The 19744-nt window shown below is 34.6% G+C and overlaps 1 protein-coding gene across 1 annotated transcript in view; it reads right to left on the reverse strand.

The window, feature by feature from the left end:
• UQCR-C1 (Ubiquinol-cytochrome c reductase core protein 1) overlaps positions 1-19744 on the reverse strand; it is a 39514-nt gene that overhangs the window by 354 nt on the left and 19416 nt on the right. Inside the window, exons 2-6 of the mRNA XM_089100760.1 lie at positions 17333-17551; positions 13804-14132; positions 10347-10594; positions 6954-7174; positions 3417-3620 (exon numbers count right to left, since the gene is read on the reverse strand). Coding sequence (XP_088956886.1) covers positions 3417-3620; positions 6954-7174; positions 10347-10594; positions 13804-14132; positions 17333-17551 — 1221 coding nt within the window. The remainder of the gene's footprint in view (positions 1-3416; positions 3621-6953; positions 7175-10346; positions 10595-13803; positions 14133-17332; positions 17552-19744) is intronic.

Raw genomic sequence — 19744 nt, forward strand, 5'->3', positions numbered from 1 at the left:
ACTATAATGTGTTAGAGGTAATTATTTGGTTAGACAAAAAAAGTAAAAAGTTTATTATTATTATAAACCAAGATTATTTCCGGCTGAAAATGGCTGCACTCTAGAGATGAAGAGATGATTTAAGGTAAGATTAGATCATTGAAGAAGGGATAAAACATAGAGAACTGGCCTTAGCTATTGTTTCAGGGTATGCTCATCCTTGCTTAAGGACCCAGTTTTTAGATACACCACAGGTCATAACACCTCATCTGAGGTGAAACTCGCCCAACAAGGTGTCGTCTAGGAAATACGTCCAACGGTATCAACCAATAAGAAACAAACAAACAAAAAGTATTTAGTAAAAAATATAGAGTTCCATATTCTCTGACTCTAGCTAAAGGAGTTTTTTATATTCATAAAAAACAGAAACCAACAAAGGCTTACGAATGCATTTCCTTTTCTCAGCATTCTTTGGTATCACTTGAAATTAATATCTCATGGGGGATTATCATAACAAAACCCTCGAAGATGGGTAATTTTTTACTTTATTAATTTTCTGGTAGGCCCCTTCTTTCATTTGCTCCTCTTATTATGGCTTGTTTTAGGTTTTCATCTGTACACAATTTTGCAAAAGTTTTCAAGGTTCCGTCTTTTCTCATTTCCCAAGAAAAGCAAGCAGAATACGAGTAAAGTCGAGAATAAAGTTACTAGTAAAGGTCAGACTTACATGACAATGGTGTAATATGTACTATCTCATAAAAAAGTTATTACTTTAATTAATAAAATACAAAAAAACAAAGAGATAAAAAATATCTCAAGATTAATAAAAAAACAAACGGAACTACGGCCAGTAGAAGAAAAAGATAAATTAAAACGACACGGATATTTCGCCAGTATAAAACAAAGCGTCTTCAGCGCTAAATATAAAAAAAAACGAGATTCATGCTCTGAATCATTGCTATGTTTCTTTATTCACAAACGGAAAAACAATTGTGGCTTTTTATGAACGCTTTATTATTTTTTTTTTTTTTGAAAAACTGACGTTTCTGCAATTAAGTAGCATAAAATATTAGCCAATTTTTTCAACTGTAATACAATAATAATTCATAAAAAAAGAATAGAAAGAGGAACAAAACAGTCAAACAACAAACAAGACTCTTTCAACAATATCCTTTCCTTAAAACACCCATACCACAGCCCCCCTATCCCCCACCTCATCATTCCAATTCCCTACTACCCCCTATCATATCTATAAGCTTGACGTAAATACATTCTAAGACGACACTGGCAATACATGACCTATGAAACAAATAATATAAAAAATAACAAATGAAAAAAAAAAAAAAAAAAAAGCAGAGAAAAACGAGGGTAGTGTCAGCCAGTGGAACAACCTGAAGAGAAAATAAGTAAATATTTCGACAAGGAACTCCGCTAAGTCGTCCTCAGTACAAAAAAAAACAAAAAAAAAAACAAAAAAAAAAAAAAAACCTTTTGAACACGAGAGACTTTCTTCTTTTGGTACTGAGGATTTGGAGAAGATACTTGTCGAAATATTTGCTTGTTTTCTCTTCAGGTTGTTCCACCGGCTGACACTACCCTCGTTTTTCTTTGCCTTTTTATTTTGTTTTTCATTTATTATATTTTCTCTTCTTTGTTTCATATATCACATCCAACCATAAAATCAGCATTCAGAATAGCCCTCTTCCCCCCTTCCAACAAAAAAAAAAAAAAAAAATCAAATTTTCTAACATTTAATAAATGCTCTTTTACTTTTCCCTTAAAATTTAAAAATGTTCAGTCGCCCTAATGCTCATCGGTAACGAATTCCTCACAGAAGCTTCTAAAAACTACAACCCAAATCTAGACCCTGTACTGCTCCTATTCTCAACCACCAGATTATCACTCAACCATGGATGTCACCATTAGCAAGGTAAAAAAAAATTGGAGGTAGATGACTTGTACGCTGAAAAAATGAAAACCGACGCTTGATAATCATGAAGTTCACCAACGTTGAGCAAACTCAAAGATTGAAAACAAGCATACGTAACCATCACTTTTTTTCAAATGCTGTACTTCCTTGTCTGTCGTTCACATCTGTACATCCAGATATGAAAAAAAAACTTTGTCTCCAACATTACGGAAAAAATAAAACTTCCTACTAGTTTTACTCTTCTTATCAATTGGTAAAGGCGCTGCTCATGTTTTGTCTTTGTACTCTTTCTTCTTTTTTTTATGTCCCTTTTAACTTTTATATTTATATTTATTTTATGCTTTTCTCAGTTTAATGACTAGTGATAGGATTTTTGATCGGATTGGGTAATTTTAACTGTGATCGGATTGACTAGTGATCGGATTGGATAATTTTAACTGTGATCGGATTAGATAATTTTAACTGTGATCGGATTGGATAATTTTAGCTGTGATCGGATTGACCAGTGATCGGATTGGATAATTTTAAATTTGACATTCTTTTGCCAGTTTTTTAGTTTTCATGCAACGGCGACGAAAATAAATCGGCAAAAGAACGCTAAAATTAAAATCATAAAAACGAAAAAAAAACTTTTTTGTTTGTCCTGTTTTTTTTTTTTTTTTGTTTTCATTTATTGACCACAAAATCCGTTTTCTGCCCTTCGGGGCCTTTGACAGAAATTTTTTGAAATAAATATTTTATTCTTACTGCTTTGTTTGGCAGAATTTATACTCTCTTGAAATTAACCTAAAAATTGCTTTTCCAGATGAAAAAGCCGTGAGTGACATATGAGTGAATAATTTAATAGTATATCATTTGTAAAATTTGCTTTGGCCAAAAATTACTGCAGTCTTCGTATCATCCCAGCTCCTTCAGGCGATTATGGAAGGAATAGCATCGCTATGATGCCTTCATGACAGATTAGAACCAATGAAAACCCTAAGAATCACAGGCAAATCACCTGATGAGCAGGCATAACCAGACCACTAGCATCAATAGGTGTTTCTACTCTGCACAAGGTCATGAGAAGTCTTATTCACGTTGATGCAGAGTAAAATAAAGTCCATAAAAACTTCCAGCCTTCTCAACGCTTCACTAGATTTTTGCACAATCTTATCAACAGACTTTGCGCATTTGTATCAGCAAAAGCAGTATCCTTAACATCTTAAAGATAGATTAAGCTTCAAAACTAAGTTAATTATGCGACATTATTCAGCTACGCGAAGCACTTCTATAAGATTTTCTTATTTTAAAAAATTAAAAAAAACTATTCCTGTAAAATTCTTGAAAACAACAAGTATTTTAATAATTAAAATAATAAAGGAATTACCCCCCCCCCCTTGTTTTTCTGCACGAAAACTTCCTTCTTCTTCTAATTATAAGAGATCCTGAAGACACAGATGGCAGCCGCAACATCTATAACATCTAAGATTCTATAATGGAAAACAGACAATATAGAGATACTTACGGAGATCCTAGCTTCTAGCTCATGGACTGGGATTCTTCTTCCATAGCAGAGCATTTGTCGCCCAATATCTTCACAAATTGGAGTGGTACCGTCTAGCTGCAAGAGCATAGAGGTTTTCAAAAGGTTCTTAGCACGCTCAACTTCAAAGTCGGTTACGGAAGTGCAGAGGCGCATCCATTCTCCTTGTAAATTGTAAAGCATGTCCTATAAAAAATAGAACTATTCTAGAACCACATGTTTGACAAAAAAAAGTACTACTTTTTTTTTTAATAATGCAACTAAAATGGGGTACCAGAAAAAAAAAGAAGACATATACAAGACATAATGTTTGCAATAGCGAGGAATTTTTTATTATTTAAAAGTACGCAAATATCAAATAAAATTATCGTTCAAAATATAAATTCTATTCTAAAGTTCTAAATATTATTTATTACTCTTTGTTATGAAAAATTAACTTCGTTGCTGAAATATAAAGAAAGTCTACAGCGACGGGGGTAATTGTCTAAGGAGCTCTAACCAACAATCCTTAGTACCCTTCAAGGGAAAAAACCTTCAGTTAAAGTTGGAGGGGGTCACCTCAGTTATACTGATAAGTTAACAACGAGAGGCCATGTCACGTCTAATAATGCTCGAAAATTTTTAGCTAAAAATAAGACACATTTAAAAAAAAGAAAGAAATTGAAATTGTAAGCAAGGATTTTTGAACCTTTAAGATGTAATAGACTGAACTTGTATCAATAGTTGGATAAGATGTACGAATTCACAAAAATCATTCATTACTAAAGGTTAGGTCTCTTGAGATGCATCTTAGCACAGCAATATATATAGATCAGTCCATTCCAAAGGCCTTGGGGCCATACACACAAACAACTATATACAAAACAGGGAAATCACCAACAAATTACGAAGACAAAATACAAAGCAAAAATAGCTAATCTAGCGACAAAATAACTTAATCGCATAAGCTTTTTCTTCTTTCCAAGTATTTATCAATATTATTATAGTATTTATTATTATATATTATAATATACTCGAGTATATATTAATCTATACTCGAGTTATTGTCGTTTAGTTTCTACTTTCAGAAAGCTGTAGATAAAGTACCGGGCATTCTTGAAGAGAATGATCCAAATCGTTTTGCAGTATATTATTCAGACATAGCATAAACTTCAGTAAATAGAAGGATTAGAGGGTACTTGTTAATTAAACGAAAAATATTCAAAAATTCCACTTAGGTTAGTTCCCGGAAAGCAATTTTCATAGCCAAAAAGACAAGTGACGGGTGATAGAATGCATTGGACTTGTATAATGTGGGCTATATATTTGCACATTAAGGGGGGGGGGGGGCTATGGGTACATTAAGGGCACTGTCAAAATAATTTACCCCACCCCTCCTAATGTGCAAATATATAGCCAAAATTACATTATTATATAAAGTAAAGGTTATATGAGGGTTATATTTCATTAGGATTAACCTAACTTCACTTCTTGGGTGTGTCTTGTTTAATTAACAAGTACCAAATAGAGAAACAATAGTTAAATATAAAACTATTCAGGAGCTCTCTAACAATAGCAGAGTTAAAAAGCCATAGAGGCCACGAGAAACAAAGAGCACCCAAGGCTAACACAGCTGGATAGGCTCCAGCACCGTCCAGCACCGTATTTTCAATTATTCACTATGCTCCCTTTCACTAAATAACCCCTTACGCTATATCTTTTCCTATAGCATCTTAACGCATCTTTGAAGGGCGTCCTACTGTCGCTACATCCAAGTTGAGTTACCAAAAAGCAGAGAGTTTGAGCGCCTATTATCCTTCATCTGCAAATCATGGTCAAACCCTATTCCTCTTTCTTTCCATTATTAATGTGGACTTATTCAGACAATGTGTTTTGATTTTGGCTGGCCTAGTGAATCAAATCAAAAGTATTAAATGAGTATAGGTAACTGCAACTGAGATTTTTTTTTTTTTAACAGAGAATTTTAGCTGTAAGAAGAGCTTAGCTGTTAGATGAGAAAACTCTCAACAAACCGAGCTTGGGGGGAAAATTAGAAACTAATCATTTCTCAATGATGATATTTTACACCTGAATCGCAACCTTAGTCTTAAGGCGCACTAAAGTTTTGTCTTAGCGTTGAAAGTCACGATTTTCGATAGGATTCTATTTTGGAAGAGTTTATGTTTTAAGAAGGGAATTTATTTTGTATCCTATATTTGAACAGGATTCTATTTTTACAACGGAATCTATTTTGGAAGCAATTTTAGGTTTCCACTTTAAAGGACATGTTATTAAGAAAAATTTGTTTGATACAACCTGTCAGCAAACCTGAGTTTTTCTGGATTTGGAACACATCCTGGATTCTGGGTTTCTGGATGGAATATTCTCATCAATGACGTTTCAGAATTGGGCTTTAATTTGAAATCCAGGGGACTGAGCTTCGCTTGGCGAAAAGGACAATTTTTAATCTTTTTTACAAAACAGCTTTAATTTCGGTATTGGACGTCTGGGCGGTTGTGACGGCATTCATATGAACAAAGTTTTTTTTTATCCAAAATTAAGACCATAAACACTTTTTTTCGAAGTCTTGACGTATCTAGCTGGTTTTTTTTCATACGGCAAAACCAACAATTATCTTATCATGAAAAATCTTACTAAACGAGCGTGTTAAACGAGATGTGTGTTTAGTCCCCTGGCATGCAAATTGTTATTGTAATTTTTCTGCCGGAATGCGTAGCATTTAACGCGAGAAAATGAAGAATTCAAGACCCACTTCAAACCTATCAAGCTGCTACTACTGCTACTAACAACTCACCGCAGGACCAAGCCACCTGAGGCCAACACAGCTACGCACGCTCCTCCTCCACCCCAATCTATTCAAAACCACCTTTTTTGCGCTAGCCAACAAATGATCTGTTACCTCCAAATATGTCATTATGGGGTTTTACCACCTTAGGCAACGACCACTCACTTTCCCTTTAACCCTACACGGTTGGCCAAAAAGAAGAATCTCCGGCAATCTACGATCCTTCATCCGCAAAACGTGCCCTAGCCACCTCAACTTTTCTTTCATTATAGCCCTAGAGAGCAGTATTGAATCACATTTTTCGTATAGCCTATTGTTTGAAATAGTGTTTTTCTCGAGCTGTCACATATGATGAAGGACTGGAAAAAATAATTGAAGCCTGGAAGGACTGGAAGAATAATTGAATTAATTGAATAATTCAGGGGAAGTTAAATGTGTTTAAAATACGTAGCAGGACTGGAATAAATAACAGAAGTCAGCTTTTTGTGGAGGCTATAAATTTAGAGGGCATATTGGTGCATCTGTAGAACACGCTTTGAAGGACTGTAAAAAATGACAGCGGCCAACTTTAGTGGAGACACGTCCAATTTTGAGGTCATGTTGTGACGTGTGTTAAGCTGGCGTTCAGGAACTAAAATGAATGAATAGAGACAAACTTTTGCAGAATACTCTGCAAATTTAGAGACGTTGTTGCTGCAACAACAGATTTTTAAACACAAAATGAGCAGACATACCTCACATTTCAGCTTATCACAAACAAAGTAAATCCCCCAGAGTCCTGTATCCTTGTAGCATGTGTTGAAGGACTGGAATGAATGACAGAGGCCGATTTTGGCCGAATACTCTGCCAATTTAGAGGCCATGTTGTTTCCTGCTCCCATAGATCTGTCCCATGCTCCAATAATTGTGTTGGCCACCATCAAAGGTATGTTATCAGGATTTGTCCAGCCGGCACCTATCGGAGGAAAAATAATAATAGAAATAATAAAAGTAGAAAACGTGTAAAAAACCGTTAACACAAGTTTATCAAAAGAAATTAAAGAGCCCAGACAAATAATTGATCCCAAGAAAAACTTATTATGCGTAATGTTTAATTTTAAAAAAATTTGGCGCTTTTTTTCTTCGGGAATTTTAAGAAAATAGTTATTTCTTCTCAACATATTTTGGAAAATATGAGTAAAGATACCACCTGGAACGAGAGTTACAAGATTACATCAGAATTTTCCTATTTTTCCATTCTTACATGTTTCTTATAGTCTTTCTTATATACACTACTCGATCGGTTTTCTAGAAATGCTGTATCTCTAGAGAGAAAAAAACCTTAATGAAAAAACAGATTAGAACAAGTTTGTAGAAAGTTCAACGAAATCAAGGTCTAACCTAAGACCCATGCAGTTTATTGTACTGCTCTTATATCAGGCTATTTTAACTTGCTTAACTGTACGTTTGAAAGTAAACTTAGTAAAAAAAAAATCTGACAAGCAAAGCAATCAACCAATCAGTGGCTGCAAAAGTTCCTGCAATTAAATACCACAGATGGGCTTTAGTTAGCCCATGGGCATCAGTTAGCCCATCAGTAGTTTTGTCTTCACGAAGTAATTTTCTAATAATCGATACTTTTCTGCATCTTTGGAAAAAGCACAGGTGACATTTACAATTTTTGCTAGAAATACTACATATATTCGAGAAATTCTAGATATAGACATATACTTTTCCCGTCTTTTTTAAATATACTGTATTTCTAACTGATGCAAAAATTATCTTGACTTGACTTGACTTAAGGCTCCTGCCGAGGTTTTGACATAGAGAACGGATAGACCTGGCACCTCTAGGTTCACCGAACGATTGTCCGATTCATAGCTTCTGCTATAAAGATGTTGGCCTGCGCGAGGTATTTAGCAGCCTTAGCTGTTCTACTAGTGGGGGGGCCTCCTCTGGGTCACTTCCATCCGTGTATTGTGGGGTCGAAGTCAAATGCGACCGAAACTGGGGAGTCGCGTGATATGCAAAGGAGGTGACCGTACCACCGAACAGTACGCTGGGCGAGCTGCGTCGAGAAAGAAGTTTGTGCCGTACGTGACAGGAGGGTCTGGTTGCTAAAGAAGACAGTCCAGTGAAGTCCCTCAATTCCTCGGAGATGTTTCGTCTGTGTGACATCGACGGTGCCGAGGATAGATTATGCAGCTGGCCACGTCTCCGCTCCATACAGCAGCACTGTACTAACTGAAGCATTGCAAATTCACATTTTGGTAAAGCGGCTTATGTTTGGCTTTCGCCAGATGCTGCTCAGCCTCCCAACAAGTGCCGACACTGCCTATTCAAGATGTAAGCTCTTTTGTGATCAAGCCATCCCTCGACAGATTAGATCCCAGGTAAGTGAAGTCTTCAACCACATCTACTCGGTTGGTTCCGATGTTGACTTCCTTTACGGTAGAATGGAACGTGGGGGGCTCAACGAGCATAACTTTGATTTTTTGCCAGTTGATCTTCCGTCAAACTTTTGAGGCTTCTTCTGAGAGCACCTGGAGAGCTTTGGTGACCTTTTCGACGGTGTCCGCAACTAGCGCCATGTCGTCGGCGAAGTCAGCATCAGAGAGTAGCCGATCTCCGAACTGAAGACCAAACTGAAGGCGATTCGTTGTGCTGGTCATAACATGGTCTATGACGCAGTTGAACAGCTCGGAAGCGGCGGCGCAACCTTACCAGACGCCAGTCTTCACCAAGAATGTGAGACTGCGTCTTCCATTGACTTGCACGCAGCTCTCCGTATCGTCATACAACAAACTATTATTCAATGCATATTTGTAAGAGGTTGATGAAACCTGGGATCATACCAAAGACCCATACAGTTCATCTTACTGCCCTCCCAACCGACCTATTTTGCCCTGCTAAATCGAATCTTTGAAACTATACAATGAACAAATATACAAGAAAAGAAAACAATCAAAAACTCAACTGATCAATAATGGTAGAAATCCCAAAAATCTTTACCATAAGTGGGGTTTAGTTACAGTATCAATCAACAATGAAAACTAACTAATCAAAAACTCAACAAAAACAATCAAAACCTCAACTAATTAACAATGGTAGAAATCCCAAAAATCTTTACTCAAGTGGGGTTTAGTTCTAGCATCAATCAACAATGAAAACTCAACTAAACAAAAACCCAACAAAAACAATCAAAACCTCAACTAATCAACAATGGTAGAAATCCCAAAAATCTTTACCACAAGTGAGGTTTAGTTCTAGCATCAATCAACAATGAAAACTCACTAAACAAAAACTCAACAAAAACAATCAAAAACTGAACTAATCAACAATGGTATAGATCCCAAAATCTTTACCACAAGTGAGGTTTAGTCCTAGCATCAATCAACAATGAAAACTCATATAAACAAAAACTCAACAAAAACAATCAAAAACTCAACTAATCAACATTGGTAGAAATCCCAAAAATCTTTGCCACAAGAGGGGGTTTAGTTCTAGCAACAATTAGTACTTACGTCTTCAGAAAATAGTTTTCTGATACCCGATTAGAAAAATCTACCACAGACTGACTTGAGTTTTGGAATTCGAGTTCTTTCGTTCTTAGAGAACAATCTTCTGATACCCAAACTGAGTATAGCTAAACAACATTCGCGATTCTGTACTTTTTCCAATCAAAATGTATGCCAACAAAAGTGCACTGATTCCCAATTAAACGGTACTTTTGATGCACCTTCAAAACGTTAGTTTTTTTTCTTTTTCCCACTGCTACTACTACTAACAACTCATTACAGCTCTTGCCGCCTCAGACACAACTGCGTACGCTCCTTCTCCAAAGCAATCTCCCAATCTGTTCGAAGATTCCCTCTTTACCCCGTCCCATGAAGCTCCAAATTCCTTTAAATTCTTTCTTATGACCTCTTCTCATTCCAATCAGGGACGACCTGCTTTCCGTGTGGTCGCAGACGGATGAATAAATTGCACGGTTTTTGGCCATTCATTATCCTTCATTTTTCATATTTGACATCTTCAAATTAAAAAAAAAATTTGAACAGCCCTGTTAAAATAATTTCCGGCAACTATATTAGAAACACGGTGTACACAATCTGCCCAACACTAGAACCAGAAATCGAAAATCTTACCCTCAACAGCAATAGCAATATGGGCATATGGCATATCGTCATCTCGAACTCGGATTTCAGAACCAGTATAACGACAAGCCGTCACCTGTGGAACTGATCCCTCGTACTTATTTTCGATTTTTCCAAGGTGTTCTTCAGCCAATTTCACCAGGTCTTCATGTTTAACACCTCCAGCACCAGCCAGGACCATTCGAGCTCCTTTGTAGTGGGTTTTAATGTAGTTAACTAAGTCATTTCGACTAATTGACCTGGAAAAACAGAAAACTGAGAAATTTGATAATGCTAGTTCTGAAGTTGTCTTGACTAAGACTTTTTGTCGTTTGCATAGTAAAACCAGTTGATAAAATAGTATATCTGGGGCTGCCAATAGGTTCCTCATTACAGCATACCCGTTCCCTCCTGATTTCACATCTTGAACGGCGAATATCCAGCTCCTATGCTTTGATCGTTAAATCCACTCTGAGATTTAACCGTCCACTACTGGCAAGTATTTACAACGCTACCGCTCTGCCACATATATTATATGTGACCCCTTTCTGGAATTTATTGGCAAACCGTGAAAAGTCTAAAATCCGCTCTTTATTTTTCCGTTTTGCAAAGTACCTACTAAAATTGCCACCTTGGACAAAAAATAGTTTTCTGAATTGCCGCTACAACCTAGCGGACCCAAACCTAGCTGTTGAAACACTTATTAGCCGGTAAAAAACAAAACCAGCAATTCCAAAGCATAAGTGGGAAAGTTTACTTGTTTAATTTCCCCTCTTGTTTCCTTTTTTATTTTTTTTTTATTTTTTTTTCTCCTTTCAAAAGTTGTTTTCTTTGTTGCTATTTTCGAAGAAGTTGTTGTTTCTGATGTAATCTTTGAGTATGTTATATTTCTGTTTCCAGTTTTCGTAATATTTTGTATACTATTTAAGTAGTTGTTGCTTTTGTTGTTATTATTTTTTTTTCTTTAGTATATTATCGTTTTGTTTCCTCTTTTCGCATTTTTGTATACTCTGTCATTGTACATTTATTGTATACGACGGGTTTTCAATATATATTATTATTATATATTGTGATTTTTCAGCCAACATTTCACATAATACATTCATGGAATATCACCATCCTACAATCCGCTTTTTGAAAATTAAAATAAGCCAAACCATTGGATTTCTTCCATAAGTGATACTACAAGTTTAAACTAACAATTTGAATATTAACGGGAGGTTTAAATTAACAACCTCCCATTGCTATCCTAAGCTGAGCTTTACAGGATATAAACATGAAAACTTTAATTTTAGTCAGGCATGAAAGCAATAGATGAAGGAGGGATAAGAGACTCCAGCCCACAGACATATCCGTATTCTGACTATATTTTTCATAAAAACCGAAGTTTAACTAGGCTGTCATTTTAAACCTGATGGTCTGAAACCCATACTCGTGTTTACAGGTATGGCTTAGAGTAGAGGCCATTCAAACTGTTTATAGTTACGACATACGTAGTAATCAATATGAGTATTTATATCATGTTCTTATTATTATTATTATAGTTTTTATATGTCATAGCCTTCTATGAAAATGAACTTCAACATCTATTTTCGAAGAACTAAAGAAAAGGAAGATAGACAGACATAATTAAGCAGTATTCTAAATTCGTTAGTATTTTGTCCCCAAAGTAATGTGATAAGTTTTACCTTAACAAAAAGAAATCAGTCGTTTTGCAGGTTTTCGAAACGGTATCGTTTTACCGTTTTCGAAACAGTAATTCACACTAAAAACAAAACAGCAAAGCAAGGGTTTTTCACTATCATCAGAGGCTTGATGTAAGACAAAGCAATGGGTATATTTAAATACTAAAAATAAACCATGAGAACGTTTCTTTTATCTAAAAGAAAAATGATACTAAAATTGAGTTTCCTTCACTGCAATCAATCTTCCCAGATTTCGGTATTATATTACAGTATATTCAAAACAACATTTTCTCTAAAAAAAAAAACTGTTAGTAAAACTATGACAGGGAACTGCCGTTGACAGGTTCTAGTATATGTTACAGTTATTTATGTATATGTTACAGTATATGGTTCTAGTATATGTTAAATAAGATTTAAACAAGTGGAATAATTGTGAAGTTCTAACTAAAAAGATTTATTTATTCTAACATTTGGATTAGAAGTGACTTGAGGAAGAGGCGTTGTGTTAAACTTATTATTATTAAATGATTCCTCGAAGCGAAGGCTGGAAAACAGAGGAGGCTGGATCGACTTAGAGTTAGTTATCATTTTGAGAACAAAACGTGCACCAATGCACAAGGAATTAAGGTAAGTGTGTTATCACAAATGCTTTCAATTAAACCTCTATTGAATTTGGAAATTGAATTTGGAAATTGAATTTGAATATTTTAAGCTGCCCAAGCCGATTAAAAGTTTTGTCCAACGATAGCGAAAAGGAAAAAAAAATTACAAATCACGTTATTTGAATACGATCCTTACAAGAAAGTTGAATATACAGATAGTAAATGTGATATACTATAACCAAAGCTGACCAATAACCAAACTGAACTGATTAGTTTAATCCAGCCTGTGTCCAGTTCTCAGAACCTTAGTAGCAAGATAATTGTCAAATGGATTTGGGTGCCACCTAATGTGTAGGATCTATCATTGGAGATCGTGAGCTCGGGTGTCACTAACGACTAAGTTTTATTGAGGGATGGGGGATTTTCAAAACCTGAAAAGACATGCTTGCTTGTTTTGCATTTTTTAAAATTAATGTGTTCCTTTGTGCCGACATCAAGGGAGAAGGATTGACCCCCTTATCATCTTCTGTGAACGATCTAGTATCCTAGAAATGGTGGGTTTGGGTATAGCTACATTATAGCATATAAGGGCATGAACTTTACTATACCTATTGGTTGATTTCACACTATTTTTGTACTAGGTTCACCAATTGAGACTACTAAAAACAAAAACTGGGGACTTGAAACTAGATAACGCCACAAACTAATCTTGTACAAATCTAGTTATTATCCATGTTCCAATCTGCTTATGTTTTGAATCAGAGAGAAAATGCAATTCCATAGATCAAAAGTATTGATCTTGATAAAAAGAATATGACCCCAAGACTCCTATCTCCTTTGTAGATATAAAATGCGTGTTCCAAGAGATTGTTCCAAATATTTTTTTTTCCAAGGGAATGCCAACAAACATTAATAAGGGTTTAAGATCAGACATGACATTTTGGTTTTTAGAAGGGGGTTCAAGGCTGCTGCTTGTTAATTTTTTTTTTAATAGCAGAACATAATTTTTTCAAGACAATGTTCGAGTTAGAAGGCGGCAATGATCCATCTGAACCTCCAAAAAAGGTGTCCAAATAAAAAAAGGGGTTACAGTAGGACCCAACACCATTCATTGCAGCATAAAAAGAAGCAAATGAAAGCCACTTTTATTAAAAAGGGAAAATAAAATTCTAAAAATCTTACTGAATATTCTTAGTTGGTCCAAGAATAGTCCATCCTAGGGGGGTTCCTTGAAAAGCTACAGCATGCAAATGATCAAAAACAACTTCTTGAAGGTTGGTTTCAACTTCTTGCATTTCTCGTAAGATGACCCCTCGTTCACGTTCGATTTCAGCTTCTCCTAATTTTGAGTTTTGAGTGATATCAGACAAAATTTCAAGAGCCTTTGGGACGTCTCCTGACAAACATTTAGCATAAAAAACAGTTTGCTCTCTTGAAGTGTAAGCATTTAAATGTGCTCCCATATTCTCAATTTCCAATTCTAAACCAGTTTGGGTTCTTTTATTTGTTCCCTAGAAAATTACAACAGTAATATTAGCAATTGGACATTCAGAAGGTTAATACTGTCCTTCTAGCATAAAAAGCTGATCTCAAGAAACTTTAACTTTTGGTTCAGGTTTTATCCCTTGTTATTCCACTACATAAATACATGACTAGGTCTATTGAAAGAAAAACCCATAAAACTAGGCTGAATGAAAGATACAAATAATATTTCAGAAATTCGGAAGCAGCAACCAGCCCAGCGGCCAATTGACTACTATCAATAAAGCAATATTTTATAATTTGTAGTCCATTATTTTTGGCAAATAAACAAACAAGTCGCCAAGATAGATTTATAGCCAAAAACAGCATAGATGGATTAATCCATTAAAGAAAAATAAAACTCAATAAAGTAACTCAATGTCATTAAAACTGAATTAGCTAAGAAAACTATCAATTCTTTTTTACCAAATAAACTTTAGGATGATTTATAAGCAATAGCCCCCCTCTCCCCATAATCCACAGTTTTATTAAAATGGACTTCTTTTGCCTTTTACTCCATTCCTACCCCAGGAAAAATTAGAAACAATTTACAGGTCTGGACCCTTCTTCATCTACACCATATGCCATGTACACTTCTGGTTAGTACTATTTTATGAATCATTTTTCATTTCTTTATAATTTTTTCATTTCTATAAAGAAGAAACGATCAAAAATGGGGTATTTTAAGGCCAAACGAAAATACTGAAGAAAAACGGATATTTCGAAGGTACCACTAAATGGCAGTTCAAGAGTTTTTGGACTTTGTGCGAATCGTGCTCTTTTTGTTGTTAGTTATTTGATTTTTAGTTCTTCTAGTTTTGACTTTTATTGAATTTTATTCAACTCTTAATTTTGGTTTTTATTGCTTTGTTTTTTTCACATTAACTTCCCGCGCTAGTTTTGTTTTTTCTTTCCCCTTTTTGGCATTTCTCCTAAACATTTTTTATTCGCGCTGAAAAAGAAAGGCAGTTGTACTTTCAGAATATTCTTTTGTCTTTTTTTTTTCAGTATTTTCGTTTGGCATAAAAAAAAAACACATTTTTGATGGTTTCTTCCTTATATTATGGCAGGCCAATGTGGTTTCAGAAATTATGTTTTTCATTTCCCCCGAAAAATATAGCCTTCTATTAAGGAATCCAGTTAACTGATGTCTATTAAGTCTAAAAGGTAGAAATCAAGAATATATCACTCTTGACAATCTTCTTTTTAAGGAAATAATTGCCATGTCATTAAATATGAAATAAATGTCTTTAGAATAATTGTTAACAAAACAATTGTTTCTGATTCAGATATGGTTTACTTTCTTTTTACGTACTTTTACATAATTTCTAGCCAAATTATGAGTTGCTCTCTTTTTCAAAAGCGAAATATGTCCAAGATATATAAAATTTTGAACAAATTATTAGAATTTGCTCTCCAGAGTATCTTGATTATGAACTGGCTATTTGAAAGATATTTAATTCTACAATTCCTATCCAATTAAATTCATAGATGAAATTATAAAGTAGACAAAGCAAGCATGAAAAAATGAAGAGCCTCAATTTCCAGAATCTGAAATTTCAAATAGCAATATCTCTGTATCCTATGTACCAGGTTTTGCTGAAAAAATTTAAATTACTGAAACCTGTTTCAAATTGGTCATACCTGTGAGTAACTTTTTAAATTCTGGGAAAGACAAAGCTTGTGGCAATCTAGGGAGTGGAGTGTACAGCATTCTTAGCTCTTGTGGTAAGTTCTACATTGGTGAAATTTACCAGTAATTTTTGGAACAATTTATTGAGCACTGCAATTCCAGAGAAAAAATCTTGATTTAGACAACCTCTAACAAAATTTTTTTAGGCTTTGACAGTTTTTTTTTCTTTCACACTGACCGTTTTATAGAATTGGAGGAAATGAAAGCTATTTCTAACAATACAAATTTGAAAAAACGGGCTAGGGAAGCCACAGAAATAGAAAACACATCTTTGCAGATTTAGCAACAAAAAGACATACAGATAATTTGAATATTAATTCAAATTTATGAAAAATTATACTTTTCTTCTACTTAAATTAACTTACTGTTAAAATTGTAACCCAGTCATGCAAACCACCAAATGATTAAATTAAAGAAATTAAATTAAATAAAAATTAAATATGGTTTTATTTAAACCACATTAAATATTAATATTTAATATTAAATATTGGTTTTATTTAAATTAAATAAAACCAAAAGAAATAACTGCATTGGCTGTCAATAAAAGTCTGTTTCTCAACAGAATGGTAGGTTCTTCTTCAATTGTTTTTATTACCTTTTTTCAGTTACTTCTTTGTTGTTGAGAGGAGAGGCTCACTCATTATTTACATTCTACTTCTGTGGTTTTTACATGAACTAGTTATTGTATGTATTGGTTTTATTTCTTTTTTATTCTCTTTTGATTTCAATTCAATCCTTTTTGTTTCAATGTTATTTTTAAAATTCTTTCTCTTTGTTATATAGGACAAGATATTTGTTTGACTGTCTACTTTCGTCTTTTTTTTCTAATGTTCATAGACCTGTTGCTTCATTTACTTCTTTGGGTTTGTTATGGTAGGCTAATTTTGCTTTAGATTTTTTTATCAACAAATTTTAGCCAAAAATTGGTTAATTAGAACTTTAATTCAATGAAAAATATAAAAAATTTCCCAACCATATGCTGAAAATGATATAGTGGGAGCCTCCTATCTGTATTTAGCCTCACTTTACTGGATCCATTTTGCAAGCTGTATTCATGCAGGTTGTCAGAATTTTTCTGTGCTTCATTTTATGTCTTATTATCCACATTTTTACTGTATTTTTATTTAGGAGGGGAGAGGCCCAATCCAGCGTTTTTGATGGGGCGACATATTTGAAAGGATTGTTTTAAGCCTAAATATGGTATTTTTTTATATACATGTTGATAATATATTTTTATGGAAATGCAATTTTATATGAGAGTCAACTAACTAACATCTTTCTGGCATTTTTTAAAGTTCCCGACCACCATTTATTTGTAAAATAATTATGCATCTAAATAAAGTAGTAACTATTTTCTTATAAATACAGGATATACAAAATAATAGACATATTTAAAGTTGGGCACAAATACAGTAATTTATTTTAAGAGGTAATCCAACGCTCCTCCTATGTTTGGGTGACGACCCAAGGGGCATAGATGTAAAAAAAAATACACACCTTGAAAGCCATGTGTTCAAGAAAATGTGCTACACCATTCGTTTCAGGTGTTTCATATCGTGACCCAGTGTCAATCCATAAGCCAACTGTGGCAGTAGCTGCACCACTATCCTCAGTGGCAACTCGAATGCCATTATCAAGCATTGTCACTCGTGTTGGTGGAACATTCACTAAAACTTCTTTGAGAGATGGTGTTGATGACTTCCATCTTGTAGAAAGCTAAAATAGGAAAACAGCAATTGCATAAAAGTTGCAAAAAAACTAAATTTAAATTATAGTAAATATTAAATGTCTTGTATGACTTTTATCATATTTAAAATCTACAATTATTTCACCTTGATAACACTGGTCAACAGCAATTTCCTCTTTAACACCGATGCTTTTTTATGCAACTCATTTCCTGATTCCCAGACTTATATGGGCTATTTACATTACAGCTGGTGTATACTAATTTTTTAGCTAAAAATTAAGCAAGAAAAAAATGGGTTTTAACTATTTAATAAAGCAGTGAAATAAATAAAAACACATAAACACTCTAATTGAAAAATGTTCCTAATATTTGGCCCCACGTCCGGGAGCCTTTCTCAATAAAAAAAAACACCAAAAAACACCAAAAAATTTTTTTTTAAATAACACACATAAAAAATACAACAAATAAACACAGGAAGAGGGAAAAAAATATATAAATAAATGAATAAGTAAGAAACAAACTCACATATTAAACAAAACTTCCAGCACTGGCGTTTTAACATAGAAAGCAAAAGCGAATGTCTATAGTGATATGTGTCACTCTCCTCTTACAATTAGTGCATAAATCGGAATCTATCAAAAGCTAAGACTACATTTACTTGAGCAAACAAAAAAAGTCACCTAACCCCAGGCCCATAATCACAAATTAAATCTCACAGGTTAATTAACCAATTCATGAATTATGAATCGAAAAAAATCCATTCAATCATACACATTGTTGAAGGTATGGAGGGGGAGGGTGGGGCGCCCAGAAATAGCATAAATAATTTTGTTCCTGATGACCAAACTCGTATTGTTCCTTGTCGACCAAGCTCATATGGCTCATTTGATATGCCAAGATTCCCAGTGTTTCTTAAGAGTATACTCTCTAAAAACATGCGTACTCAAGTAAATCAAAAGATACTATGTATGTGCACCTGGTTTTTCAAATTAGTTACATTACTGCATCTTAAGAATGGGTTCAAGCTAAAGATTTAAAGGAGTATTGGAGACGGTGAAGGGGGGTCGAGTAGACTTTCAGTTTTGACTTAAGAGGGGGCAGAGGTAAACTGAAAGAAACTATACATATCCAGCTCTATGAAATACTATATCTGCCATATCTTGGAAAATGGAGATGAGACTTTCAGGTACTTTTTACCAAAGGAAGGGGAAGGGTGGGGAATGGAAACTCAAATTTAGCATTAGGGGGAAGGGGAAGAGGGCTAAAAGATATGTCTGCAATCCAGAAAAAAGAAACAACTTTGCATCAAGTCTCTATGAGACTTTTATAATTTGTTCATGGTTATGTAGCCAAATAAATCAAAAGTCACAATTACCTTGAAACTTTCAGTGGATGTTAAGCTTAGTCAAAAGACACAATATGTATCCAGGTTACCAAAATTCCATATCTGCAACATCTTGATGATGTAAATTAGCAACATTAGGAATTAAAATGAAACTTTGAAGAGTATTAGAAGAGCAGTCAACTAAATGGTAAGTTTTGACTTGGAGGGGGGGGGGGCGGAGCCAAGTGATTGGCATTCTGGACTTACAATCATGCGTCTGTAATGGCAGGGGTTTGAGTCCTGGTGTTTCTGACTAATTGGTTTTGAGTGAGGTCATAGTGTGACTTTGTCAGCTCAGCCAGAGTTGACCCAGCTGCAAATGGGTGCCTGGGGGAAAACAAGGAGTGTTGGAAGATTTGTTCTCAGCCATACACAGTACTTCCAGCTGAAGGCAGGGAATCAGGAGATCAATAAAATAGCACAGACTGCATCCAAAAAAGTTTTTAATTTAAAAGGGGGGACAGAGGTAAATCAAAAGACACTATGCATATCTAGGTCATTGAAACAGCATGTCTGCAAATTCTTGGGGATAGGTCGAGGACAGAGTTGCAACTTTCAAGTATTGTTGTCAAAAGGAGAGAGAAGCAAGGAAATTCAAACTTAGTGCTGGAGGAGGGGGAGGGAGCTAAGCAGTTTATGTGTCCAATTCAGACAACAATAACATTTTTGCCTAGGAAGCTCCTATGAGACATATAATTCATACAAGGTATAGTTACACAAAAACTCACACTACTTATTGCCAGTTTGTCAAAATTACATAATAAGAATATCTCAGGAACAGCTTAGGGTATTATATTGAAACTTTCAGAGTATTTAGAGGGGGTGAGTGGACATTGAA

Source organism: Artemia sp. Qi Xiang Cuo, chromosome 14 (assembly GCF_049724085.1).
Source record: "Artemia sp. Qi Xiang Cuo chromosome 14, ASM4972408v1, whole genome shotgun sequence".
Classification (NCBI taxonomy): Eukaryota; Metazoa; Arthropoda; class Branchiopoda; order Anostraca; family Artemiidae; genus Artemia; species Artemia sp. Qi Xiang Cuo.